This window comes from Manacus candei, unplaced genomic scaffold (assembly GCF_025592945.1).
Source record: "Manacus candei isolate 608988 ecotype Guabito, Panama unplaced genomic scaffold, ASM2559294v1 h1tg000033l, whole genome shotgun sequence".
Classification (NCBI taxonomy): Eukaryota; Metazoa; Chordata; class Aves; order Passeriformes; family Pipridae; genus Manacus; species Manacus candei.
Window position 1 is genome coordinate 11,522,209 of NW_026138081.1, and position 24,211 is coordinate 11,546,419.

The 24,211-nt window shown below is 45.3% G+C and overlaps 1 protein-coding gene across 5 annotated transcripts in view; it reads right to left on the minus strand.

Moving 5' to 3' along the window:
- PRDM11 (PR/SET domain 11) overlaps nt 1-24,211 on the minus strand; it is a 50,288-nt gene that overhangs the window by 14,602 nt on the left and 11,475 nt on the right. For 3 of the 5 annotated variants that reach the window (XM_051791715.1, XM_051791717.1, XM_051791714.1), the window contains exons 2-5: nt 17,972-18,090; nt 17,496-17,599; nt 16,338-16,600; nt 15,290-15,357 (exon numbers count right to left, since the gene is read on the minus strand). In XM_051791715.1, coding sequence (XP_051647675.1) covers nt 15,290-15,357; nt 16,338-16,600; nt 17,496-17,599; nt 17,972-18,087 — 551 coding nt within the window. In that variant the 5' untranslated portion in view covers nt 18,088-18,090. Of the gene's footprint in view, nt 1-4,033; nt 7,234-8,879; nt 9,293-14,327; nt 14,740-15,289; nt 15,358-16,337; nt 16,601-17,495; nt 17,600-17,971; nt 18,091-24,211 lie in introns of those variants that run through there. The other 2 variants (XM_051791719.1, XM_051791716.1) reach the window with 2 other exon arrangements.

Below are 24,211 nucleotides of genomic sequence, written 5' to 3' on the forward strand. Positions count from 1 at the left end.
ACACTGCCTTCCTTTTTAGTAGATAACAGATTTCCTTGCTTCTCTCCTCTCAGACAAGCAGAATTGAGATTCTAAGGACAGAAACATGGATACCTAATGTGCATGGGGGCATGTGCCAGTAGTCCAAGGATGTTCCAGTACTGGAAAGTTTTGCAGCTGAGAGGTCAGCAGGGTCTGACATAAAAATACAAACAGCTCTGCAAGTGGAAACCCCAGTACCACATTGTGGGAATCTCCTGGCAACGCTGACAGAAAGATCACTTTCTGGGCATGGGATTTATTTTCCTGATTTAAAACAGTTAATTTTCAGCTCAGTAAAATGTATTTATTCCCACTCCAAGCAACCTGCTAAGACAGCGATCTCTCACTAGGGTCATATTATTTGCTCTCACACTACTCATGTTCCTTTCAACCTAAGGCGACTGAAGGCCCACACTAAGACCTTAAACCATCTTGTCCAGGAGCTGCTTTTTGCTGATGACGCCGCCCTTGTTGCACACACAGAAGCAGCTCTGCAGCGTTTAACATCCTGCTTTGCAGACACTGCTGAGCTTTTTGGGCTGGAAGTCAGCTTAAAGAAGACTGAAGTTCTTTATCAACCTGCACTTCAGGAAGTCCTCCTTCATTCCCATATCACCACTGGCAAATCAGAGCTCAAATCAGTCCAGCAGTTTAATTACCTAGGTAGCCTCATCTCCTCGGATGGTAAGATTGATGGAGAGATAGACAACAGGTTAGCAAAGGCATATAGAGCTTTCAGAAAGCTTCATAAAAGAGTCTGGCGAAATAAACACCTGAAGAAAAGTACCAAGATCAGTGTTTACAGAGCCATAGTGCTGTCTACTCTCTTATATGGATCCAAATCATGGGTCATCTACCACCACCACCTGCGACTCTTAGAACACTTCCATCAACACTGCCTCCGTACAATCCTAAACATCCTAAACTGGTCAGATTAAACTGGTCAATACATCTCTTCTAGAACAAGCAGCAGTCACAAGTATTGAGGCCATGTTACTGAGAACGCAGCTGCGATGGGCAGGGCACATCTCCAGGATGAAGGACCACCGCCTCCCTAAGATCTTGCTTTATGGTGAACTTGCCACTGGCTGCTGCAAGAGAGGAGCCCTGAAGAGAAGATACAAGGACTCCCTGAAACAACAGGCATGTACAGACCCCAAAGCACACCTGAACGGTTCATAGATAAAGCTTATTCTTTTCTTACGCCATTCGCCTCTGTTATTCAGTGCTCCCTGATGCAGCAACATTAATGAAGGCAAGTGGCATATGGCTCCTCTGACTGCTGCTGCTACTAGTCCTTGCTCAAGTTCCCTTATATAGATAGGTATTTCTTTGGCTTAAGAAATCTGCCAGTTTCCTTGCATATTCTTCCCTTCTCCAGCCATGGGAATGCGCTAATTAAGACACAAGCCCACCTGCACGTGATCACACTAACCCACATACATAAGGTCACAAACTTGGTGAAACTTCCCACAAAACACATAAAACAAGTCTGTAGTGTCTCAGACTGCCCAAGAGTCCAGCAATTCTGGTTTTAATGTTAAGCAACTGTGCATGTGCCTGCAAGCAGTTGTATTTTTCCTAATATGTGCTGCCATTTTCAGCAATTTTTTATACAGTAGACTCTGGCACTGCCAAAATTGGCTTTTATTAACCATTCTTTTACTTTTGGTCACAAAACAAAAGAACTTTTAAACTACCAGTTTGTGTATTTGAAAAGGAAGAAAGACCTGGACCAGCACATTGGGAAGGAAGCCCTGCAATGGCACACAGCTGGCAGGCTGTTGCTTCTGGGTGTTAGTGATCACTCATCAAAAGGTGGATCAGGCATTCAGACAGCCATGAGATACACAGCCCTTGAAATATACCAATGTGCTGTGGTCAGTCTGGTGCCCTGCAGTACAGGAGATCCTGGAGGATGCTCTCCCCAGTCCAAGCAAAATGTCAGGATGCTTCCTAGCATCCCACTGTCCACAACAGTACAGTGACAAGATCAGGGTGCCCCTGCAAAGGAGCCTGGCTACCTGCAAAGATTTACCAACCAGAAGTCACTCAGAGATCCTTAACACAACATACAGGACTCACACCCCCACAGCCAGTGGCACTGAGGAATTCACTGAGCAGTGCCAGGATGGTCCAGTGCAGTCACAGAAAACTGCATTTGACAGTGGGATTTAGAAAATTCCCTAAAATACAACTTTGAACAGGAAGGGGAGAGTCTGGTTATCTATTCCCACCAGGGCTCGCTTTTATTATTAAGTATTTTGTTAAGCATGAGCATGCTTTTCCTATTTATTGCTCTCCTTCTGCCTCTACAGCCTCCAAGTTTCTGCCTGAGAGCGTTCTTCAGCTCTGCTGCCTGTGTCCAATAGCTCTGGCCACTTCCTGGAGCAGTGGGGAGCTGGGAGGAGAGCGCAGTGTGGAGGGTACGAGCTGCAGAACTGCTGCAACCCTGCAGCATGCTGCCTGGCTGCTCACTCCCATCCAGCCTCCTGCAGCCACCAGCCCTGCCAATTTCACCAAGAGCCCTTAACAGAGAGTTGTGGAATAATCCAGTCACAAACATGTTTCCCCACAGCTGCTCCCACCTAGTAAGTGGTTTACCCTCCTGGAGAGGAAGCTTTCCACCTGTGATACTTCCCTCAGGTAAGGTAAATGGGATGAGATCATCCACACAAACAACCCAGTGCTGCCCAGCCTCAGGCTCCAGTGTCCCCAGAAGCTCAAGACACAGGTTACAAAGGACTGCATAAACCTCATATTGGTCTAAGACACCTAGTGCTGCTGCACATCACAGGTGCTTTCCAAGGATGGAGAAAGTCATTCCACAAAAGGGCAGCCTGCTTGGTGAACAGGGGACACAAATTGCCTGCTGAGGAGAGACTGCAGGATCTGCCTTCTCTGACACATGTCCCGAAGCCAAAGTGCTCACATCCTGACCAACCCAACCCTTCCCGTGAAGGCTGGAAAGTAAGTACCCAGTTCCCCTCCCAGTGCCAAATACTCAGTCTGGATTGAGGCAAGGAGGCCACCTTGGTTTGGATGCCCAGGACAGGCATGGTTAAGCTGACCCATGCAAGCAATGCACACAGATGGGCACAGCCCTGCTTGCATAGCAGCTTTCCTAAGGGACCATGATCCTCAGAGGAGGACTGGGGTCATACTGCTCCCAGGACAGATCCAGCCACCCTCAGCTGCATCTGGTCCTACAAAGGTGCATTGCTACCAGCCACAAATAGGTAATTTCATGTCCTGCCCAGTCCCTGGGACAGGTCAGGCTCAGATCCTGCCCAGGCTACTCAGGACCAGCCATTGTACCAATGGAGACCAGTTATAACCCAGATGTAGCTATTGGGGCTTCAATCAACCCCATCGCTGTTGGAGGCACAGCTCCTTGCTTTGCAGAACAACCTTTCTCATAGACTTTCTAGCTAGCAGCAAATAAACATCATTTCGCCCTTTTTTCTAAGCCACAGCCCACTCAGGACACCAAATTGCCACATTTTGGGAGTGAGTATGCCCAGAAAAATGTCAAGGTATTTTTTGGCAGCTGGGACCATTCCTCCCAGGAGGAGGACAGACCCTCCAGAAGAGACAGCAAAGAGGAAGGGGACATTTTCAGCTGGAGGAAGGCTCAGGCTTTTATCTTTCTTCCCTCTGCTATCCCCCTGGCCTTGCCTCATGCCTCCCTCCTACCCACTCCATTGCTTACCTTCCATCTGGCCCCGGGGGTGCTCTGATGTCACCCTGACAGGCAGAGTAGAGCACCGCAGGGAACAGGCCACTGACCTTTCCAAAATCAACATCGAGCACAGAGCCAGGGCAGGAGATCCCACGCAGGAGAGCTGCCACCAGCCCAAGCTGGTGCCCCGGGATGCCATACCCACAGACCCTGCCTCAGCACTCTGATGCTGGGTGTCTCCAGGAGACCCACATCCGTGACAGGCTTGTTACCAGCTCAGGCAAAAATTGTATGAGAGAAACAAATGACTCAACAGCAGCTGTGTTAAAAGTGTTATATATTTATTGCATTCTTAACAAAAATACTTTTAAAAAGAAATTTTTTTCAGCATGTACAAGACATGGAGATACTGGGGTTGAGCACAGCAGTTTGCTTTGACACAGGCACTTACTTCAACAGCCAGTTAACATGATGGGTGCAGGAGGAAGTATCCTTTGTGAGCCAGTACAGAAAAGCCAGTCCACCGAGGGGTCTACACAGGGCAGGAGATACGTCCCCTGATCTGGACCGATCTGTAATAGTCCACAGAGGAAACTGGGGGAGATATCATGCAGTCTACAGTAAAAAGTCCTTTTTCCTGACCAGTAGCCAGCCTTTGGGGGTTTTTATTGAGAGCTGTGCATCCTTCACCAGGATTCTCTCTCTTAACACAATCTGTGTGGGCAATTGGATGGCAGCAATGATGCTAACTCCCTCCAGTGCCCAGCACCTGCAGGAGTCTCCTTCCTTGCAGAGTCGAGGGTTCCCAGAAGAGATCCCCCTGGACAACATCAGAGGATCTAATCTTATCAGTATACCCATGGGAGAACATCAGCAGAGACCAAATATTATAAAAATATAAAATACCACTTTTAATATATAGTAGCAGCATTATATCGACCCAGAAAGCCTTTAAAGCATATCACCTTTTCTCAGTTCTCTGATTCACAAATTAGATCCACTTCTGCCCGATTTCCCAATCTCTCTTTCATCTGAAGAGAGACTGTGACTTTTGTAGAATACAAATGTTACAACAGAAGTAAAAGGACATCCTCAGAGGAAGGTGAGCAAGTTCTGCCCCGGTCTGGCACCAGCACTACAAGGAATGTCCTCTGCATGAAACCAGTCAAGCGATTTCCCAGAAAGGAGGTTTTTCTCCTAGCCAGACCACTGCTTCCTTGAGCAAGGGCCTTTTACTGCACCACTAAAAATAAATTACTTGAATTAAAATTACAGAACAACTAGGAAAAAAAAAAAAAAAGGAAAAGCAGGTAAAGTATGCCTGACACAACAGATATACAATGATCTTTCCAGAAGAGAAGCTAGTGCCCTATACTTTCAAAGGACAGGTCAGACAGATTAGAGAAGATCCCTGAAGATCACACAAAACAAGCCATTCTTCTGCTTTACCATGCTGCCTATGTTCAATTCCCACTGAAGTTTCTGTAAATTTTCAGCCAAGTTTGTAGCCCAGACATGGCATGATGATGCTCATCCATATTAACTGGAATAGCTTCCTGCAACCTGCCTCCAAAAACAACAGGACAGCCTGGAGAGCAGTGGTGTGCTGTGTGTGGTTAACACCTTGGCCCTTTTCCCTGCTGATCATGATAATGATCCAGATTTTTCCAGAAATAGGGGCAGCATGGTAGATGCAGATGTGCAAATCAAGGAGAAAACAGACATGTTATAAAAGAGCTACCACATACATTATCACCACCTGAGGTGACACTATTAAAGCCTAGTTCCAGAATCAGGGTTGTACATGGGAACCTCACACAGCACTAAACAATTCAAATGTTGTAACACAGTCCTTTCTTGCATCTCTATGGGGAAAGAAAGCAGTACAAAACCAACACGTCTAAGATTTTAATCTATGTAGCTGTGAATTTAGACTGTAAACTCTTCACAATAGGAGAACACAGAACAGATCCCATGCTAAATAACACTAAGTGCAGAGTAACTATACTGAAGCTGACAGAATTACAATGAAACAAAACCAAACTGTTCTTAAGGTCAGAAGCAGGCCCTATATCTTTTGTTGTTTCTGTGCAGTCTTTCATGTTCTGAAGAGGGTAAGGTGATTCAAAACTGAAGATTACAACATGCAAGAAAATAATATGATACAATTCTTTTTAAATGTTGTCATATTATGAAATAATTGTATTTTAACTGCAACTGTGAAGGGTAGGTAGGGGTTTCAGACCTGAGCAAACAAAATTTAAATTCTTTAAAAGTGCATGTGCTACTGCAGGATCCAGGCCCATGCCATCACAGCCCTTCTCAGAAGTCTAAAACCACCGTGCTCAGACCTGTCCTCAACATCATGATTTCTTCACTTCTCTGCAAAAGCTATTTTAAACTCCTCTCCCCAAAACTGTGTATAAGTCACAGTAAACCCTGGATTGCTCACTACTGCTGAATGCACAACAAAAGAATGAGCAGTAAGAGTCTTTAGAGTCATAAGGCTGTATTTCTGCACATATTGCCTATACTAATTTTCAGGAAAATGATGGGAAGGCAGTAGTAGGGTAAATTTGTTAGTCAATTGCAAAGGGAGCTCTGTAGCATGTTGTTGCTATAAATAACATTTCACAGGTATGGGAAGAGATTCAGATAATGATTCCTATTGCATCTCAGTTTATAGGGCATTTAAAGCATGGGGAAGTCAGTGAAAACTCCTAGTCTCTATGAATAGAAAGACATCCTACATTCCAAGATTCCTCTTTGCCATTGCAGAGGGAAAGTCCTATTATTTAGCTGCCATAATTCATACAGCTGGCAGGGGGGTGGATGAGTTGGGTCAGCTGTTTACCTTCCCCACAGAGTACTGATACACATAGAGAAGCCATGTGAGCATGCAGCAGCTCAGGAAGGAGCACCCTTCTTTACTTTATATGACACAGACTAAAAATGTTTTCTCTTTTGTGACCTGGTAGTCCGTGCAGGAGTCATCTGTTTTAGAGGGTTTTGGTTAGACACTGAACTAGGTTCTGGGGGCTGTTTAGGGCAAGTGTCTTCTTGACAAGACCCTTGCATGACACTAGGATCTTGTGTCCTATGGAGAGCCTGGACCCCATTACGTATTTCTGTTAGTGTTTGGCACATCTGGCCAACCTGGCTGGTGAGGTCAGCCATCCTCTGACTGACAGCATGCATGCTGTCTGCCATGTCCCTATGAATGGCCACCAGCTCCTGGCAGAACTGCCCGAACATGTCTGTTTGCTGAGCATGGGAATGGAGAAGCTGGCGATCGAAGCTGGAGAGGGGTGGGTTCCTTGTGCGGGGGTGCGGGGGTCTGCAGGACGAGGTGGTGCGTGGGGATGGACAGTGCAGTTCCTGCCTTTGGCTGCTAGCTTCCGAGTGCTCTGATGAGGAAGAAGCGCAGAGGAAGGAGGGCCCGGAGAGATGATTGACTCCTGCACCAGCCCTCTGCAGTGAAGCGAAGTGCTGTTCCTGAGAAGTGCCTGGCATCTCTTCATCTTCACCAGCTTAAATAGAAGAGGAAGCATGAATTATTAGTGTGAAATCCCTCACAACTCTGGCTTCTGTTTCAGGGTATCTCAAAGAACATGTAAAAAGGGTTTTCCCCTCCCCTCAGTTTGCCATTTCAGACAAGCCTGTAGTTTCTAATGCATAACTCAACATGCAAGTGCTGCAACGTTAGCATCTGAGTGACAAGCTTAGCCATAAGAAGCTGGAAGAGTGGATGAACCCAAGCTATTATGGTATCCTGTACACAGCATCGTTTGTTACTAGAATATAAATCCATTTCAGACAGTAGCAATGACTCCCTTTCCCCAAAACCATAAGTAGCTAGCACTCTCCAATATTTTGGAGGGACACAAACCCCTCACACAAAAATTCTGCTCCTGTGTCATTTCTTACAATCCCTGCACTGAGAAAAGCATACATGTAGTATCTGCTGCTCGTAAAGTGTGTACTGCAAAGCCACTATGTAGCTTGATATCACTAAGACAATGAGGCAGTCAGGTGTAGCAGCAACAGCACCCTATGTTAATCAGGCAAGTATACTTGATGCAAAATCAAAACCAAAGCAAAACAGTAGGGGAAAGTTCTCATTAGTCTGATAAATATATAGTGATGTGCCAGTTCACAGGTACAGGCATATCAAGAGTAAGAAGAGACAAGACTTCACTTGTTGCAACTGCCCACTATCTCCTTGCACAAGCTGTTTTCCTTTTACCTCTAAAATAGTGTCACTGGCTTCCAAGACAGATGCAAAGAATGACCAATTCCCACTTTTTAAGTTCTTGAAGATTTTTGTCCTTGCTTTCCCACTAACAACACTACCACAAATATGAGATCAGATCTAATGTGGTAGGACAGTGCCGCTCATGAGGTGTTAGTTGACTCACTTCCCAAGAAGTTATCCCCTTTCTCTCCTTTGTATCCCTAAAAGCTCACAGATCAAGAAGCTGCACCTCCATGACGAAAACCTGTGAGTACACAGCTATGGAAAGAACTTGCAAAAGCAGCTTGTGGTTTAGCGCTGGAAGGTGTCTGAGAATTGTGGAAGAAGATAACTTCAAAAGCAGGGCCAGCAGTTCCTTTAAAACCAGTGAAGAAGCAGTCGTTATCATCTATCTTTTTCACAGCATTTATGCTGATCCTTCAGACCACTACTGAGAAATCAGAAGTGGCCCAGCCTCAGAGCAACGAACACCAGTGATCACTGAGACCTCCAACAGCCCTTTTGGAAGTGATCCATTAGTGACTGGTAGATGACCCCCAACTTGATAACACTGCTGTTTTATCACAGTGAAGATCCCCTAATCCATTACAAGCATCTTCCCCACAGACTGGAGGTAGTTGCGCTTCAACTACAGATGCTCCCTCACTTGTAGGACTAGGTCAGATTTATAATCCATCATCTACCCTTAGAAGACAGTATAGAAAAGAACTAGATAAACAGATAAAGAAGATGATCTTAACTTGGAAATAATCCACCTCAACACCCCACAACCACCAGAGCAGGCTGTCTTGAAACCAACCACAGCAGTAAGACCTGTCTTGACAGGCAACCCAGCATCTCACACAACACACAATGCTCTTATGGTGTCAAACTGAGGTATCCAAGCATAAGACAAAGAGGTGTTAAGGCAATGATACTTACAGCTTGTTGACAGGCTGTCAACCACATCCAGATCCGCTCTCTGGAAGCCGTGCATCTGGTGGGATGAATGCAGTGTCGACTCGATGGCTCTCTCGTGGGCGGTCAGGACGATGGCCGAGGGCCGCCCCATGCTGCCAGGGCTGGAGAGGGACCTCTGCATGAATGCCAGTTTGTCCTTGGTCCTTCTCTTCATGTCGTCCCATCTGTGTTTAATGTCTTTTACAGACCTGGGGACCTGGCTGACTGATGTGATCTGCCTGGCTATGCCTTCCCAGATCTTGTCCCTGTCGGCATGGGATAGACGCATTGTCTCCCTCCCAAACAGCATGGCTTCATTTCGGGTCACCTCAGTGACCAGAATGTCCAGTTCTTCCTTGGAAAACTTGGGCTTCCTCTTTCGTTCAGCCATGTTCCTTGGGTTGAACATCCCACAAAGCATAATTGGGTAAAAGGAAATCAGCGCAAAGCAGCCCCCTGCATCCAACCACTTGGCCGGTGCAGTACTGGGGCAGAGGAGTTCGGTGGGATCCAGCTCCCCCCACCCACAACAACCTCTCAGTTTTCCTCAATCGCACCAGGAAAAGGCAGCTGTTTTGTTTTTAAGAGGAAATTTTCAAGCTAAAGAAAAAAACACCAAGCAACACTAGTGTGAAGGAGCCTTCTCAGCTTTACAGGTAAAATGAAATTTTACACTTCTTCCGATGTCCTGACTTACATATGAGAATTTCAGTTCAGTCTCGTATCAGTTGCCACAGTTCGTACACAGAAAAAAGTGTGTAAACTCACAATCACTCGCAAAGTGAATTAGCTTCTAAGGTGATATTGCTCAAAATTTTGAGGGAAATTTAGAGGCCTGAAATACATTGTATTGTTCTGCCTGGCACAACATGCAGTGGAATGTTGTTTACACCACCCTTTCTGTTACAACTTGCAGGATGTTATGCAGAGGCTGTATCAAATCAGATTTTTTTTTAGAGTAGGGCAATTTTGACTAGACTCAGGCAATTTCTGCAACTCACTTTCCCTGAGGAAAGGTCTTTTTTTCAGCATCGTGATACTGCACATCCAGCATTTGTCTGCTTCACAGCAAGCTCTTGCTTCACCCAGAAATGGATGCTGTTTCCCATTGTTCTCAAAAGGAATGAGGCCACCCACTTGTTTTTCCTGGCTAGGCTTTCCATCACTGCCACTGACAGGAGCCTGCACCCAGTTTCTGGTGCTTCAAACAAACAACTCATAGCCTCAGCCCATTGAGAAGAAGAGGCAGCCATCCTGAGAAAAAGCAGTTTTGTCCAAAGGGAGTGTGTGTTAATTTTTCCAGCCACAGTCAAAGGAAACTTTAAAAATAAACAAAACATTAGTCTTAACTATGTTTTTTTATTGGGGAAAGAAAAGAAGGCAGCAGATCTGTTTAATAGGGAAGGAAAAAACAGACTGTCTGAACATGCAGTTTTGCACATAAACAAGGTGGAATTGCAGACAGAGGAATAATCTGCAGCCTGGGCAATGGACATCTGTGTATATGTATGCAGCATAGCACAGAGGAGATCAGAGGCCACATACAAGAAGTAAGATATCTTAATGGTTATGACACCTATCAACTGTATCTCTGAAGTGACACCATGGGCTGGAAAACCTATTGGTTTCTCAATGTGTCCAGTTTCTTTCTGCTTACGGCCCCAAATTAAATGAAACCAAAGATGCTACTACTAGTAGACAGAACGTTTGATTTCATTTAATTTGGGATCTATTGTTAGTATTATTGCAATGTTAGGGGAATAAATTCTGGCTGGGCTAGCTCAGACCCTCCTCTTTCGAAGAAATACATTTAATCGTAAGATCTCGGCCAACTGCCCTCTGTGCAGGCAGAAAACCCACCTGTAGTACTTTCTGAAAAATTGGTGTAAGTGAAGGCTCCACATTTGTGATGGCCCAGAGATAGATGCCTCTAAGCACTGCCGTGGCCCAGCGCAAGATAAGTCATTTAGGATGCACTCCTCTGAAAGGTGCTTGTGGGCTGTAGAGTAAGAAAAACCTACAGAAAGGCAATGACCCCTGTCGGTTGTTCTATTTTCTCCTTAGTGCTGTTAACACTGTTGTTTAATCAGTCTCACTAATGCTACTGCCCTCCATTGGGGCAAGTGTCAGAAGCTTAGTTAAAGCTGGAAAACCAGTAGGAAAAGCTGCTCAAATCGAGGCCATATACAGGGCAAGCTGGGACCTAAGTGCACAGATGTATTTCTTTGGAACAGACATAAATGCATGCTTGAGATACTGTTTTGGTGGAGCTTCATTTATAGAGGGGAAGAAGGAGCGTTTAGAGAAGATGGTAATGAAAGATGAAAAGCCAGCAAAGCACTTGCTACACTGACCTCAAAAAAACCCAACAAAAAACCCTCACCAAATTAAAAGGAAAAAGGAGTTCTCCCAGCTGAACACTGGAAAGAGGGAAAAGGCTACTCGGAACATTGAGCAAGGGAATATTCACACTATGATTTTTATCACATTCAGCCAAACTGGGCTTCGTGTATATTCTCAGCAGGTACTCATGACTGCACAGTATCATCAGTGCCTCCATGCGGCAGAAACAAACCTCCATGTGGCGGAAACAAGCTGCTCTGGTGAAAAGTAACAATATTTTGCAAAGTGCTCCTGGGTAGCAGTGAGCTTGCAGAACAGAAGTCTCCCCAGAGCTGCAGGGTCAGGAAACCTGACACACCCTCTTCTCGCTGAATTCACGGCTACTGTCACTAGCAAAACTGAACTGATTGGGAATCAAGAGCTTTTTTGCTCTTCCCAGACAGGGTATCCCATCAAGTGCATTTAGGACAGATTTCAGAGTTTCCATTCATTTGCTCCAGCATCTAAGATAACTTACGGATTCCAATAGCAAACTTGCCACAGAGAGAGTAATGAACTCTGGGCAGTTTTAATCACAAATTCAATTAATGTTAGGTTCCTAGCAGGCACATTTACCTCCTCCTTATAAAAATGCAGACAGTATTACTAGCAGAGAGATCTGTTTCCCCTCATGCATTTCCTCTAGCATGCAGTATGTCCCTAGAGACAGACAGTCACCAATATTTGCAAGCACCTCTCTGGGTTGCCATGCGGTGTTTTAGCAAGCTCCAGAGGAATCCCAGCTGTGAGGCTGTGAATTCACACCTCAGCCCAGGTCAATCTGTGGTGCAAAACAGTACAGCTATTTCTTTAAAAACAAATGACATTGTAAACTACCTGAAGAGTGGGCACTTAATGATCCTCCCACAAAAATATCAACCAACTCCACTGTTCTTGGCCTCTAAGAAACAAGTATGTAACTTTTCCCAGGGCTTTTTTGGGTTTTTTTACAGGGATCACAGTACTTTGGGATCCTTTTGCTCTGCATAAATTTGCAGTGGATAAGAACATTTGCTCCACTTGCTGCAAGGTAACAGAAATCAGTTTATGAAGTTCAACAAAATGACATTCATAAACTGGTGACTTTTACTCACCCTGAACACATGGGCAGTCACAGTAACCCTGACATTTTTTTATGTTTATTTTTAAAAGGTCCTGTAAAGTTGAAACAGCAGCTTGGTACTTAAAGGATCTACTGATCTAAGTTGGTCCTGCTTTAAGCAGGCTGCTGGAGCACTCGACCAGAGCTCCCTTCCAGGCTTTATTATTGTATGAAGATCAAATCACAGACATCTCCACTATAAGGATACAGGAAGATTTATAGAACAGTCTGGCTCCCCATGACCTCTTTGCTACTATGATTGGAAAGGAAAGATGGCAGAAAGGAAGACAAAGGAAAAAGAAGTGAGGAAGACTTGCACCAGACTTTTCATATGAGAAAGGATGAATCTGAACTGTGCCAAAAGCCTAAGAACTCAGGTACTCACATGTAAGAAGGGATACAGACTATAAATGCCTAAACTAGCCTGGAAACCCCAAATATGAGGCACTGCACTCCAATAGTTCAGTTGGGCACCATCAGTTTGCTGGTACTTCCTATCCTGCATCTCAGTCTGGGCCAAGTGACACATAGACAGAGCGATGTTTCCTGGACTTTCTGAATTACTTTCATTTTTTTGTTCATATCTATTATTTCTAGAGAACACTAGAAACAACTAAATAACAGAATTTCCTCAGAAGCAATCAGGAAAACGGATGGTTCCCTGCAACCCTTCAGAAGCTCCAAGAACTCTCATCAGAAGCAATTTACAGGTTGTGTCCAAGAAAGCATTAATTTTGTTTGGGGTTTGCTGCAATCCATGATAATCAGTGCCCAGAAAAATAAAAACAGAGGAGGATGTTTGCACATCAAAGCCATGCAGTTTTATAAAGTATTGCAAACAACAGCATTTTACTCTGGACAGAGATGAAGGGTGCATTATTCTTCTGCCAGCAGCCAGCTTAGGAGAACATGCTCCCACTATCAGGAGTTCACACTGGCTAACTGAATGATGAGAGAAAGGGCATGAGGATTCCACCATTGTCATGCCACCTGCTGTGCTTCATACTCCTTCCTCCCTGTCATCCACTGCCCTGGGTAAACAGTCACTTGAAATTAAACCAGCAAGTGCTGCAGTGTACATATTGTCCTCAATGGGAAAATGAAAATGGGCTCAGATGTGGTATTCAAACAACAAAAATAATAGGCAGAGATCTACAAGAAGAGAGAGGAGTCAGCACAAGCTGCCCTCCCCACACCATACCCACCTACTCAGAGGGTGAGTAGATCTACTTTGCAAAGCACTCCATCTGTGAGTGATAGCAAAGAGCACCATCTGAAAAACAAAAAGAGCGCTGTCTACAGCGTCCTGAAAGTATGGTTTCTGTGAGCAATCTCAGTGTCAGGTGATGTTCTGGCATAGGATACCTAGCACACCTCAGTTTGAAAAGTGCTAACAAACCAAATTGAGGCTTTTTGAGGACCTCTATTGCCACGTGAACTGTCAGTGACACTCTACGTAATACTACCGTTAGAAGCAATTTTCAAGAGTAAAATCAGAAAGATCAGTAACACTGGTATAACCTGCACAGGTCCTTCGGTACACCCGTTTCCAGAAGAGTTGCAAACATACCCCTTCTGCAAAGCCATAACCTCCTTGCCTTTCAAGGTTGTACAGAACAGCACAGACCACACTCATCTTGAGACTGAATCATGGCAAATACAAGTTCAGGCAAGAACATTCTGCTTTTCAGTGCTAGGACCACAAGTAGTGCCCATTTAAATCCAGACATCAAGCTTATGTTCATGGCAGTAGAAAAAAGAGATCATCATAGAATTTTTGCTTTCCAAGACTGTTTTGCCCCAGCTTCACTGTCATGCAGAAAAATTAAATCCTTTGCTGAACTTATGGAACACAAATGACAGAACAGTTGCTATCCATGTAAAGACTCAAATGGAGCAAAAGTAGTGCAACCACATATGACCAATTAGGTCAATCTTGCATCTACCTGTACTTTACACTCTTTGTTCCCTCAGTGAGTGACAGCTGAAAATCCTAGACATCCAGGCTGACAAACCAGGTAATTCCACACTGCTTTACTCTCTAAGAAATGCCTTCTTGACAAAAACTGCTTCCAAAATTCACCCCTGAAAACAGGATTGGTCTGAATATGGGACAGGCCTCGGTATAGAGCAATGTCCTGTTCTGGTGACATACCACACATACGAGGCCTCAGTGACCTACATTTTACAGATATATGCCAATACTTGAAACACTGGGTCATGGTTACACACTTTCCCTTCCTGCTGCAGTTTCCAAACCAGAGCCAGCCCCACTCCTGGCTCAGTACTGAGACCCTGTTCTGCCAAGGCGCAGGGCCGGCAGAGGGAGCGCAAGCCCATGCATCAGGTCTGCCTTCGGTGCTGCTGCAGCTCACTCATTTTGCCTTTCTCCTCGCACAGGACAGCTGACACTGCCAAATGACAACCACCACAGACAGCTGTTTCAAGTGAAGCCCAGAAAGAAAACAAAAAAAAGCACCTCTTTCAGTCTTTCAAATGGGAAGGAACAAAAAAACCCAAACCAAATCAAATGTTACCCTGGGGATAATGCAAAGCATTTTGCAAATATTTGAACATAACATAAAAAAAAAAGAAATAAAAAAATGGAGTGAGACCTGTCAGCATTTTTAAGAGTAGATAAATAGGATCATCTTTATCATTTATCCTTATTCCAGAAAACAGTCATCCCTCCATACACACATCTATGTCCTGTTTTAGATCCTTTCTAAAGGAATCTGACACCAAAGGATACTCATTAAAATAAATACCGAAAGAGCACAAGCACACCATTTACAAAACGGGTGGTGATATTTTGGTTTGTTTTTCTGACAAACAACAAGTAGTGTTTGATGGCCTCTCTCTTGAAGACAGAGCCCCAAAAGGAAAGGCAGAAGAGAACTGGACTCACCTCATCCAGTTTGCTTTGGTTTCATCTGTCCCATCAATGGATTTGTAGCGGTTGTTCTTATCAACAATCTATGGAACAAGAGAACAGATGCAGCACGTCAACCAACAGGTCCAGGCAGAAGAACGTATATGAATCTCAGATCACTGCTTCAGTTCCAGCCCTAAGTCAAGATGTGAAACTCTGTCATCAATCTCAGCTTTCCTGGTACTAACAGGTTGCTGACCTGAATGTGTGTGTGGAGGTTACTCTGAACTAAGAGGCATTTTTCTATGTACAGATATCTGTAACAAAACCATGGATGCAGCTGACAAAATTGCTAACAATCCCGAGAAATAAAAGATTAACTTCCCTTTCAGGATAGGGCTGAGATACATTTATTTTACAAATGGAGAAGTATGAGGAGCATTTAATATCAGCAGCTCTCAGTTTTCTCCCCACCTATAACTCAAATCCCACATTGCATTTCTCATAATAATTAACATCTGTTGATCCAGTGACAGGTCTATCTCATATGCTACCCAAGGCCTGTATGAGGGGAAAAAATACAGGGTTTGGTGCTGGAGTCTGCACGTAGATCAGTTCCTGATGGATTGGATCTCTTTTCTGCCCTCTTGGCCATCACCTCTGCTCAGGCAATCTGGGAGAGAGTGCTCTAGGCCCATGAGAGAGCTCTGCAATCTCTAGATAGAATCCTTCCTCTATCATCAAAATGATGACCAGAGCAGAGAAAGGTACTAGAGGACACCTAGACTGAGTGGGGATGGAAGAACACGGTTCTTGGCGAGAGAGAGAGCAGTAGCAAGTTGTTCTTCCTACAACTGTGAACTGAACTCAGGTGTCATGGCACCTGGTCTCCTTCCACATATCTATACCCTTAAGTTGCTAATATTTCTGGTAGGTTGATGGTTGCATCATGCACATGTGGGTCAGCAGAAGACCTTCAGAGAAGGGGGAAGATGGCTAAGGTTTGGCACCACAAGCCCATAACTCCCCCAGCTCTGAGCTGTATGGCTGAGGTGTCACTTAGCTGGGGAGACTCGTCACTCACCAGCCACGAGAAGAATCCTGCAGACCTGTCCTGGCTAGAGATCTGCCCTTCGTACGGCCCGAAGATGTGACCTTTGGGGATCACCTCATTCATACAGCGCACATCGTTCTCCCCACTGGGCTCTTTAACCACCTCCATTCCAGGAGGGATGGTCAGCGCTGCCCGGTCAGGAATGCCAACAGGCACTGGCGTGTCAGACACAAACACTGGGGGGCCATGGTTCGGACACTCATCCACGAAGTACTCCTGGCAGGACTCGCAGACTGCAGATGCAAAGGGAACCAGGGTTAGGTTGGGCACACGTGATGTCTGTGCAGTTCATGCAATGCACAGGATGCACAGTGCTCAGGCCAGCTCCCTGTCCTTCCCCCTGCCAAGCTGAGCCCCCTCCACAGTATCCAGCCTCCACACATGCAATCACTTCACTGGCTGCTCCCTTGTTTCTCCACATCTCTTAGCAAGGGCTCTGCCCCAACCCACATCTGCCTAACTAACACATGCATTTGCATAAATCTTGATGCTCTACACACATTTGCCACTGATGGCTGCATGCACAGGGAAAGGCCCCGTCACTGCCTGCAGAGACAGAGGCTGGAGGTTCCTGCACATCCCTGGTCTAGCAGCTAAGTCCTCCAACCAAGATTTGATTCCCCACACGCCAAAGAGGGAGCTAAAACAAACATCCCTCATACTACAGCCTTCATTCTGTGCTTGGGAGAGAGACAGCATCCCCAGGCACTTTCCCTGTGTCCAGACAGGGATGCAGGTCTGCTTTTTTGTAGGTATGCATAAGTGGCAGCAGTTTTCTTTTCCAGACTATAGGGGAAAGAGTTGTTGTTTGCACAGTGCTCCCTTTGCAGTCTGTGAATTCAAGTCTTCAGTTTTTGTAGACTCTCAGGATTTTCCAGTGTGTATTTTCATGTTTCCAGCTTACTTTCCACCTAGTTCCCTACCTCTGCATAACCCCTTCACAGACAAGCTGATTTTGTGCAACAGTTTCTCTTTTAAATGTGCCGGTCTTTGCAGGAGAGCATGTAAATTTGTCCCTGGCTTCTTTTTCCCCTGCTTCTTGCCCCAAACCAGTAGGGTACCAGCAGGGACAGACCAAAGTCTGTACAAGCAGCAGTGGTGCTTTTCCCTCACTCACAATATACTTACACCAGAAATCCACTTGCTGAAAGCTCTTGGTCATGACTAAATCCCGTTTCCCTTTCAGTTTCTTGGGCTCCATCTCTATGGACTGTGGGTCAGGCCTTCCAGAGCTGAGGAGGAAACAACAGAAAGATGATGTTAACCTACCAAGACATTGGGACTGCACACAGAGAGGAGCTGAGGCAATGGGGCCTGACAAACTTCTTTAGTCCTAAAACTGCAGCAGAGAAATAATTCAACTTGCCATCCAACCTGCCAAAAGCTAGTATCTGAGATGGCTTAAGGTTAAAGCCACTACACAGCAGGTAGTGGCTTCATCTAGAGTAGGTGCACTAGTAGGTGACCACCCTTGTCAAACACTCCAAGGCTGACCTCACAAGGGAGGGCTTTACTAACTTCAAGAAGTTCAAGTATATTCCCCAAAACCAGCTGGGGGGTAGGTGGAGAGAAGGAGTACATCAGTCTGAAGCTCAGCCACGTACCAAGGCTGTCCATACTCCTGGTCCCGGCAAGGAGAGCAGGCCTCTGTTTTTATCGTCACCATCTCACCTAAGGAAGCTTGAGTCTGGATCAAACAGTCCTTCAAGTTCTCACTCATGTTCTGAAAGGGAATGAAGGAAGGGAGGAGAAGTATGAGCATCAGGAAATCACAAGCTTCCTCTCCCAGGCCAGGATACAGCCAGCAGAGCAGGCTCCCTCCTGGCACCAAGAGCTGCCATCACACACTGGAGCACCTACACATGCATGTAGGTGGAAAAGTCTTCCAGGGCTGGGGAGGGAAAAGCAGTTCAGCTCTAGGTCAGATGAAGAGCATGAAACACCACAGAGCAACCTGAGGCATGGAGAATCTGAAGTATGCTTCACAGTGCCCATTAAAAATGTTGCATATGGAATTTAAGACTGATGGGTGTGATATGTTATGGGAACATGGAGCACCACTACCTCAGAGCATGTCTTTGGGGACAGAATGACAATAAAGAGGAATACAGATTGTGGCACTGAACCAGGATCTGTCTACGGACATAATGCCAGTTTCCATCTGGGAACAGACTGGAGTGTACTACACCCCTGTGGATGGAGCTTTCCATGTGCTCTAGACACCCCTAACAAACAGGTAAGTGCCTACAGTGCCCTTCAGGATTCCACCAAGATTGCACAAATTATGGTCTCAATCTTCCTGTCCTTTGCAAGGTCCAGAACTGAGCCACCCCTCTGGCACATGAGTCTGCTGCAGTGAAAATGCCTCTCCCTTTGCTCAACACAAGAGCCAGGAGCCACTTCACAGAATCACAGAATCAACAGTCACTTAATGATGTCTAAGGACAGCAAACTCCAAAATGATAACACTTCCCTCCTCATCCCATCATGGGGTGGTGCTGAAGAGAAAATATAGATGTGTCAAGTGATGATAATTCGGAATGGGTTTAATTTAGATTTTTGGAAGGGCCACTAAGCTTAAGAGCATCCCAGCTTGAGAAGAGCAATAAAGCTGAGTGCTGGTCACTTCATTGCATTCATCTTAAGATTTCCTCCAAAGCACATGAACTGGCTGCTCTCAAGTACCATACCAGATCAGACAGATTTCACACTGCTCCCCGCCAAGCCCCCTGGGATCGCCCTTTCCACGTCCACTGCTGGATAACATGTTTTGTTATGCTGCACACCTGCAGTGCTGCTGGAAGGGCACACGTCAATGTGCACCCTGAAAGACATTTATCAGGGCTGTATCAAGGAGCATTACTTAATATTCATATAGTGGTCTGAAAGCAAAGCCTCAGCGTAAGTACAACTAGACACAGGTAAACACATGCACTTTTAAGCCTGTACAGGATGCCAAAAACAAAACACATTTTCTTTCAGAATTACCACCACCATTCAGAAGGAAAGCGATACTAAGGGCAAAGAGGGGCTCATTATTTTGGCAAGCTGAGTCCCTTGTCTGTGCTCTCTGGAGCAAGAGGGAAGCTCTCCAGTCCTGAGCCTATGCACCAGCTGGTGGTGCAGGTAGGGCCTACTTGCCCTTCCCAAAGGAGAAGGAGAAGTCTTTTCTGGAAAGTCTGCAGTAAAGGAGCTGAAGAGGGAAAAAGCTTGGGGAGGGGGAAAATGTTAAAAGACAAGACGAGACAGGTGCCCCAGAGCTAGTTAGCTGTGGGGCCTATACTGGCACAGGAAAGGTGGATGCTGGCTGCAGGGCAGATGCTCTCAGTCAGAACAACCAACTACTTCCATTTTGGACACCTGGAAGACAGGACACCTGGAGTTAAAACATCCATATCCCCCAAGGCTTCAGTAGGAAAAGTTACAGACATCTGTCTCTGAAGATAAAGTGGTTTTTCCTTTCCCACTCTTGCCTCATGGAGACTTACAGAGCAAGAGAAACCCTGTGACGACACAGTCTGACCTTCTGCCAAGGCAGGTCACTGTGCTTCCTTCAGTGAACTTCAGGCTAAATTACAGCATACCTCCAAACAAGGGGGAAAAAAAAGGGAAGAAACACAGTGTTTATTTTACACACAAAGCTCCCTATTTTACTGTATGGCACATTTTGCAGCCCTCCCTTCTCATGGTGCCCCCTGAACTCCCTCTAACTTATCAGCAACATTCCTGTGCAGCACTGGCCCCAGCACTCCTGTGCTGGCAGGGGCAGCACCTTGCACCAAGATAACACCCTCCCTGGCCCTGCTCTGGATATCCATGCTTGTGTCCAAGTAATGCACTTACTTTCTGCCAACTGTGCCCAAGTCGGGTTCTGTTTCTGGCGAGCTGCTGTGCTGCTGTAAGAGCTCTCACTCCTGCGACAGCTCCCAGGCCACCATGCATCCTGTCAGCCTTCCCACCTGCTCTGAGACTAGATGACTGCTTTAAGGCTTTCACATACCTCCTCATTGTCTCACTCAGCACACATTCAATCCCAACTCCACCACTGACTCACCTCTTTTCATTACTTGCAACTTGCCCAGACTTTATGTTGTCCACAAACATAACCCAATTTGATGGGTTTTCTTCCAGGACACCAACAAACTTAAAATCAAAGGATCATTTTGGCTGCAAATGACCTCCACGATCATCGAGTCCAATGTAAATCTAGCACTGCCAAGTCCATCACTAAATCACAGAATCATTTAGGCTGGAAACAACCTTTAAAATCATCAAATCCAACCATAAACTTAGTATTGCCAAGTCCACCAATAAACCACATCCTTAAGTGCCACAGTTACGTGTCTTTTAAACATCTTCCAGCAAAGGAGACTTAGCCACTTCGCTGGGCAATTTCTTCCAATGTTTGATAACTCTTTCAGTGAGGAAATTTTTCCTAATATCCAATCTAAAACACCTCTGGTGCAACTTGAAGGCATTTCCTCACATCCTATCACTTGTTAAATGAGAGAAGAGACCCACTCCTGCCATTTGATTAGCATCAAGCCAAAAAAACTATTCCCAGCTGACACTACTACAATTATCAGCAATGGCTCTCCTTCTGTTGTCACAAAAAAATGTGACCTTTTATTTAGTCAGGTTTTCCTTTATGCATTGAATCATAGAATGACTTGGGCTGAAAAGGACTTAAAGATCATCTAGTTCCAATCCCACTGCCATAGGCAGGAACACCTTCCACTAGACGAGGCTGCTCAAAACCCCATCCAATCTGGCCTTGAATATTTCCAGTGATGGGGCAGCCACAGTTTCTCTGAGCAACCTGTTCCAGTGTCTCACCATCCTCACAGTAAAGAATTTCTCCCTAATATCTAATCTAAATCTATCCTCTTCCAGTTTAAAGCCATTCCCCCTTGTTCTGTTCCTACAGGCCCCTCTAAAAAGTTTGTCCCCAGCCTTCTTACAAGTCTCCTTCAAGTTCTGAAAGGCAACAATAGGGTTTCCCCAGAGTCTTCTCTCCTCCAGGCTGAACAACCCCAACTCTCTCAGCCTGTCTTCACAGGAGGTTCTCCAGCCCTCTGATCTTCACAGTCCTCCTCTGGACTCACTCCAACAGTGTGTGTGTAACACACTGAATCATCCTACCTGTTTATTCCCATGACCTGTGGCACAACTTTACTGCAATAAACATGCAAGACATACCAACAGTTTTACCTCTATCAAGTAAAATTACAGCAACACCAGAAAATCCCACTGTTAGAAAAGAATGATTTTTTAAAAATCAGTATAGACTGAATATTACAATTAACACCCCCTCAAATCATGAACAAAACAATACATATCAGCTATTACATTATTTTACTGGAAGCAAACATCAGACTGCAGTTAGTGTTCTAGCTGGCCCAATTAAACTTGAAATTGGCTTACTTCCTTATGAGTAACACACAACATTTTTTCAGTCTAAGTCATTATGTATGCTTTTTTAAAAAAAAATTATTTTTAAATTAGCATTTATGACCCAGAGAGCGCTGCTCAGCCAGCCCTTTTAGAATCCCTGAAAGCAAGTTAGTCAGAACAGCAAACTTTAAAAAGTACTGCTCTAGTAGCTGCTATTTGGTAATTTCCCAAGCTACTGCTACAACAGAGAGCATTACGCTGCTGCTGTAACTGGTACCATCTTCTAGCTTTTCTGCCAGAAAAGAAACACATGAGATTTCTCCAGTTCCAGACCTCAGCAGATGACTGTGCTTTTAGGACTCTTTTATCTTCTGATTTATTTAAAGCGGTGTTTAATTTTTCCTAATTTCACTGCCCATTAGTTTCTCTTTCTTGCCCTTTCTCCTCCCCCTTTAGTTTTCCACAGCTACAAGAGTTCACATTCTGCAGTTTTCACTCCCTCCACTTCATTGTTGTGGGGTTTTATTGACAATTTTTATAGTTGTGTTTGTTTTAGTACCTAAATATGAAGAGGCTCTGAAGATTTCAGGTGATGTCAAGAAGCATAAGGAGAGCAGGCTCCTTGGTTACTGCTGAAGGTATTCCCAGGGGGTACTTGGCCTCCCATGTGTATGTTCCTGTGCCCACCAGGACGTTCAGCCTACAAATGTCAATGTGCACACAGCCTACTGTAAAGTCCTAGCAGCATGTCAGAGAGGACAATCCCCAGGTGAGAGAGATGCTGTGACGTTCAGGTGCTGTTTGCACACATCAAGCTCTTTGGACAGCAAAGGCAGTTGTGGTATGAAGCACAATGGTCCTCAGTGGGCCCAGGACACCAGTGTGACTGCTACAAATCCCAAGAGGCATCCCTGGGTTGTCCCCAGATTCACAGGCACTGCCACATAACCTCTCCTGTTTTCTTCAAAAGTAGGCGAGGACCTGTCACATTTCTGCATGACACAGGTTAAGATTCCCAGTGATTTCACCATATTGCTCAAAATCAGGGAAGTAGAAAACACAAGAACATCTGAGTTGTTAATCTCTAATGCAGGAAAAAACCTCCAAATGGGGTTAAACATGAACAAACCTGTGAATTCCTGTCCTCGAGTATGCTGCCTTTATCACTGCCCCTCTTGTAGTTATTAGTTAACAGTCACAGACTCTTATCTGCGTGGATCAGCCTCCAAAACAGAGCTTTAATTTTACATTTTACTGGCAGGTTTCCCAGACTGGGACATTCTTGCATGTGAAACAGTCATATAGGAATCCGTCCCCTTCTCAGCACACAGCTCCTTCACTCAGTTTCTCTCTGCTGGCCTTCTGGAGGTCATCCCCTCTTCTTTTAAGAAAGTTCTCGCACAGCTTGTACCACGTTTTTAAAGTGCAGGCCCATGGTGAAAGATGGACTTGAGTTCATACGCTTTTTCTACAGTTGCATATTATTACCAGAAATAGTAATCCAGAACAGTCGGCTACTGATGAGCTGAGAAGGGGGAATAAAGCATGGCATTCAAGGCTCTGAGCTCTCCTCCCCATGCAGCCATGGAAGACCCAGGCTGACCGTTCTCCCTGAGGTGAATTCACTTACCAAGGTCCTTGGCCATGCCAACCACTTCAGGTCACTTTATGAAGTACCAGCTGGTTATGCAGCTCATGCTCGCAGCCAAATCAAACACTAAAAGATCCCACAAAATAAGAGGGAGAACCAGTTTGCTCAGAGGAGGACCACTGTCCACAGACAGATATAACCCAATGCACCACTAGGAAAATTGCTTTTGCCTTGACAGTTGCCACAATGCTGGTGTAACTTTCCCCCCAAAAGTACAACGCTCCTGTGGATGAAGCTGTCCTCCACCCTGTGGTGCAGCAAAGCAGTGCCTTGGCACAGTGAAGGCTGGTGGTGGCACGGCAAGAGCCAATGACCTGCCTCCCAACCTGCTGCAAAACCAGGACTCTTCTCTGACAGCCACAGAGCAGGGCTGAATGCAGCCAGCACAGCTGGAGACAAGCTCAAGCAGTCACAAATTCAAACTTAATTAGTGAAAATTATAGGGCATGCATGATGTAGGATTTGAGCAGCCATGGAGTGTGATCAGGACTTGTGTAAATCATTGCCAATTACTCCACTACATTCTTTGAGTTTCGAAAGAACACTGAAGAATGTCAGGACTACATGGAAGATACCTGGAAAAATTACCAGTTTTTCTGCAGCTTTCTGAAGAAGGTTGGAGAGGAACCTTCAAAACCACAAAGACTTTAACCTGTTTTCCAGCAGGGAGGGCTTAGAGTTCACAGTGGTTTAATGACTAGCCCAAGACCAGCAACTGACATGACAAACAGCATAGGGGTGCCACAACACCAAATTCCCGCTGTCATCCTGACTGCAGACAGGTTGGGAATAGGGAAAT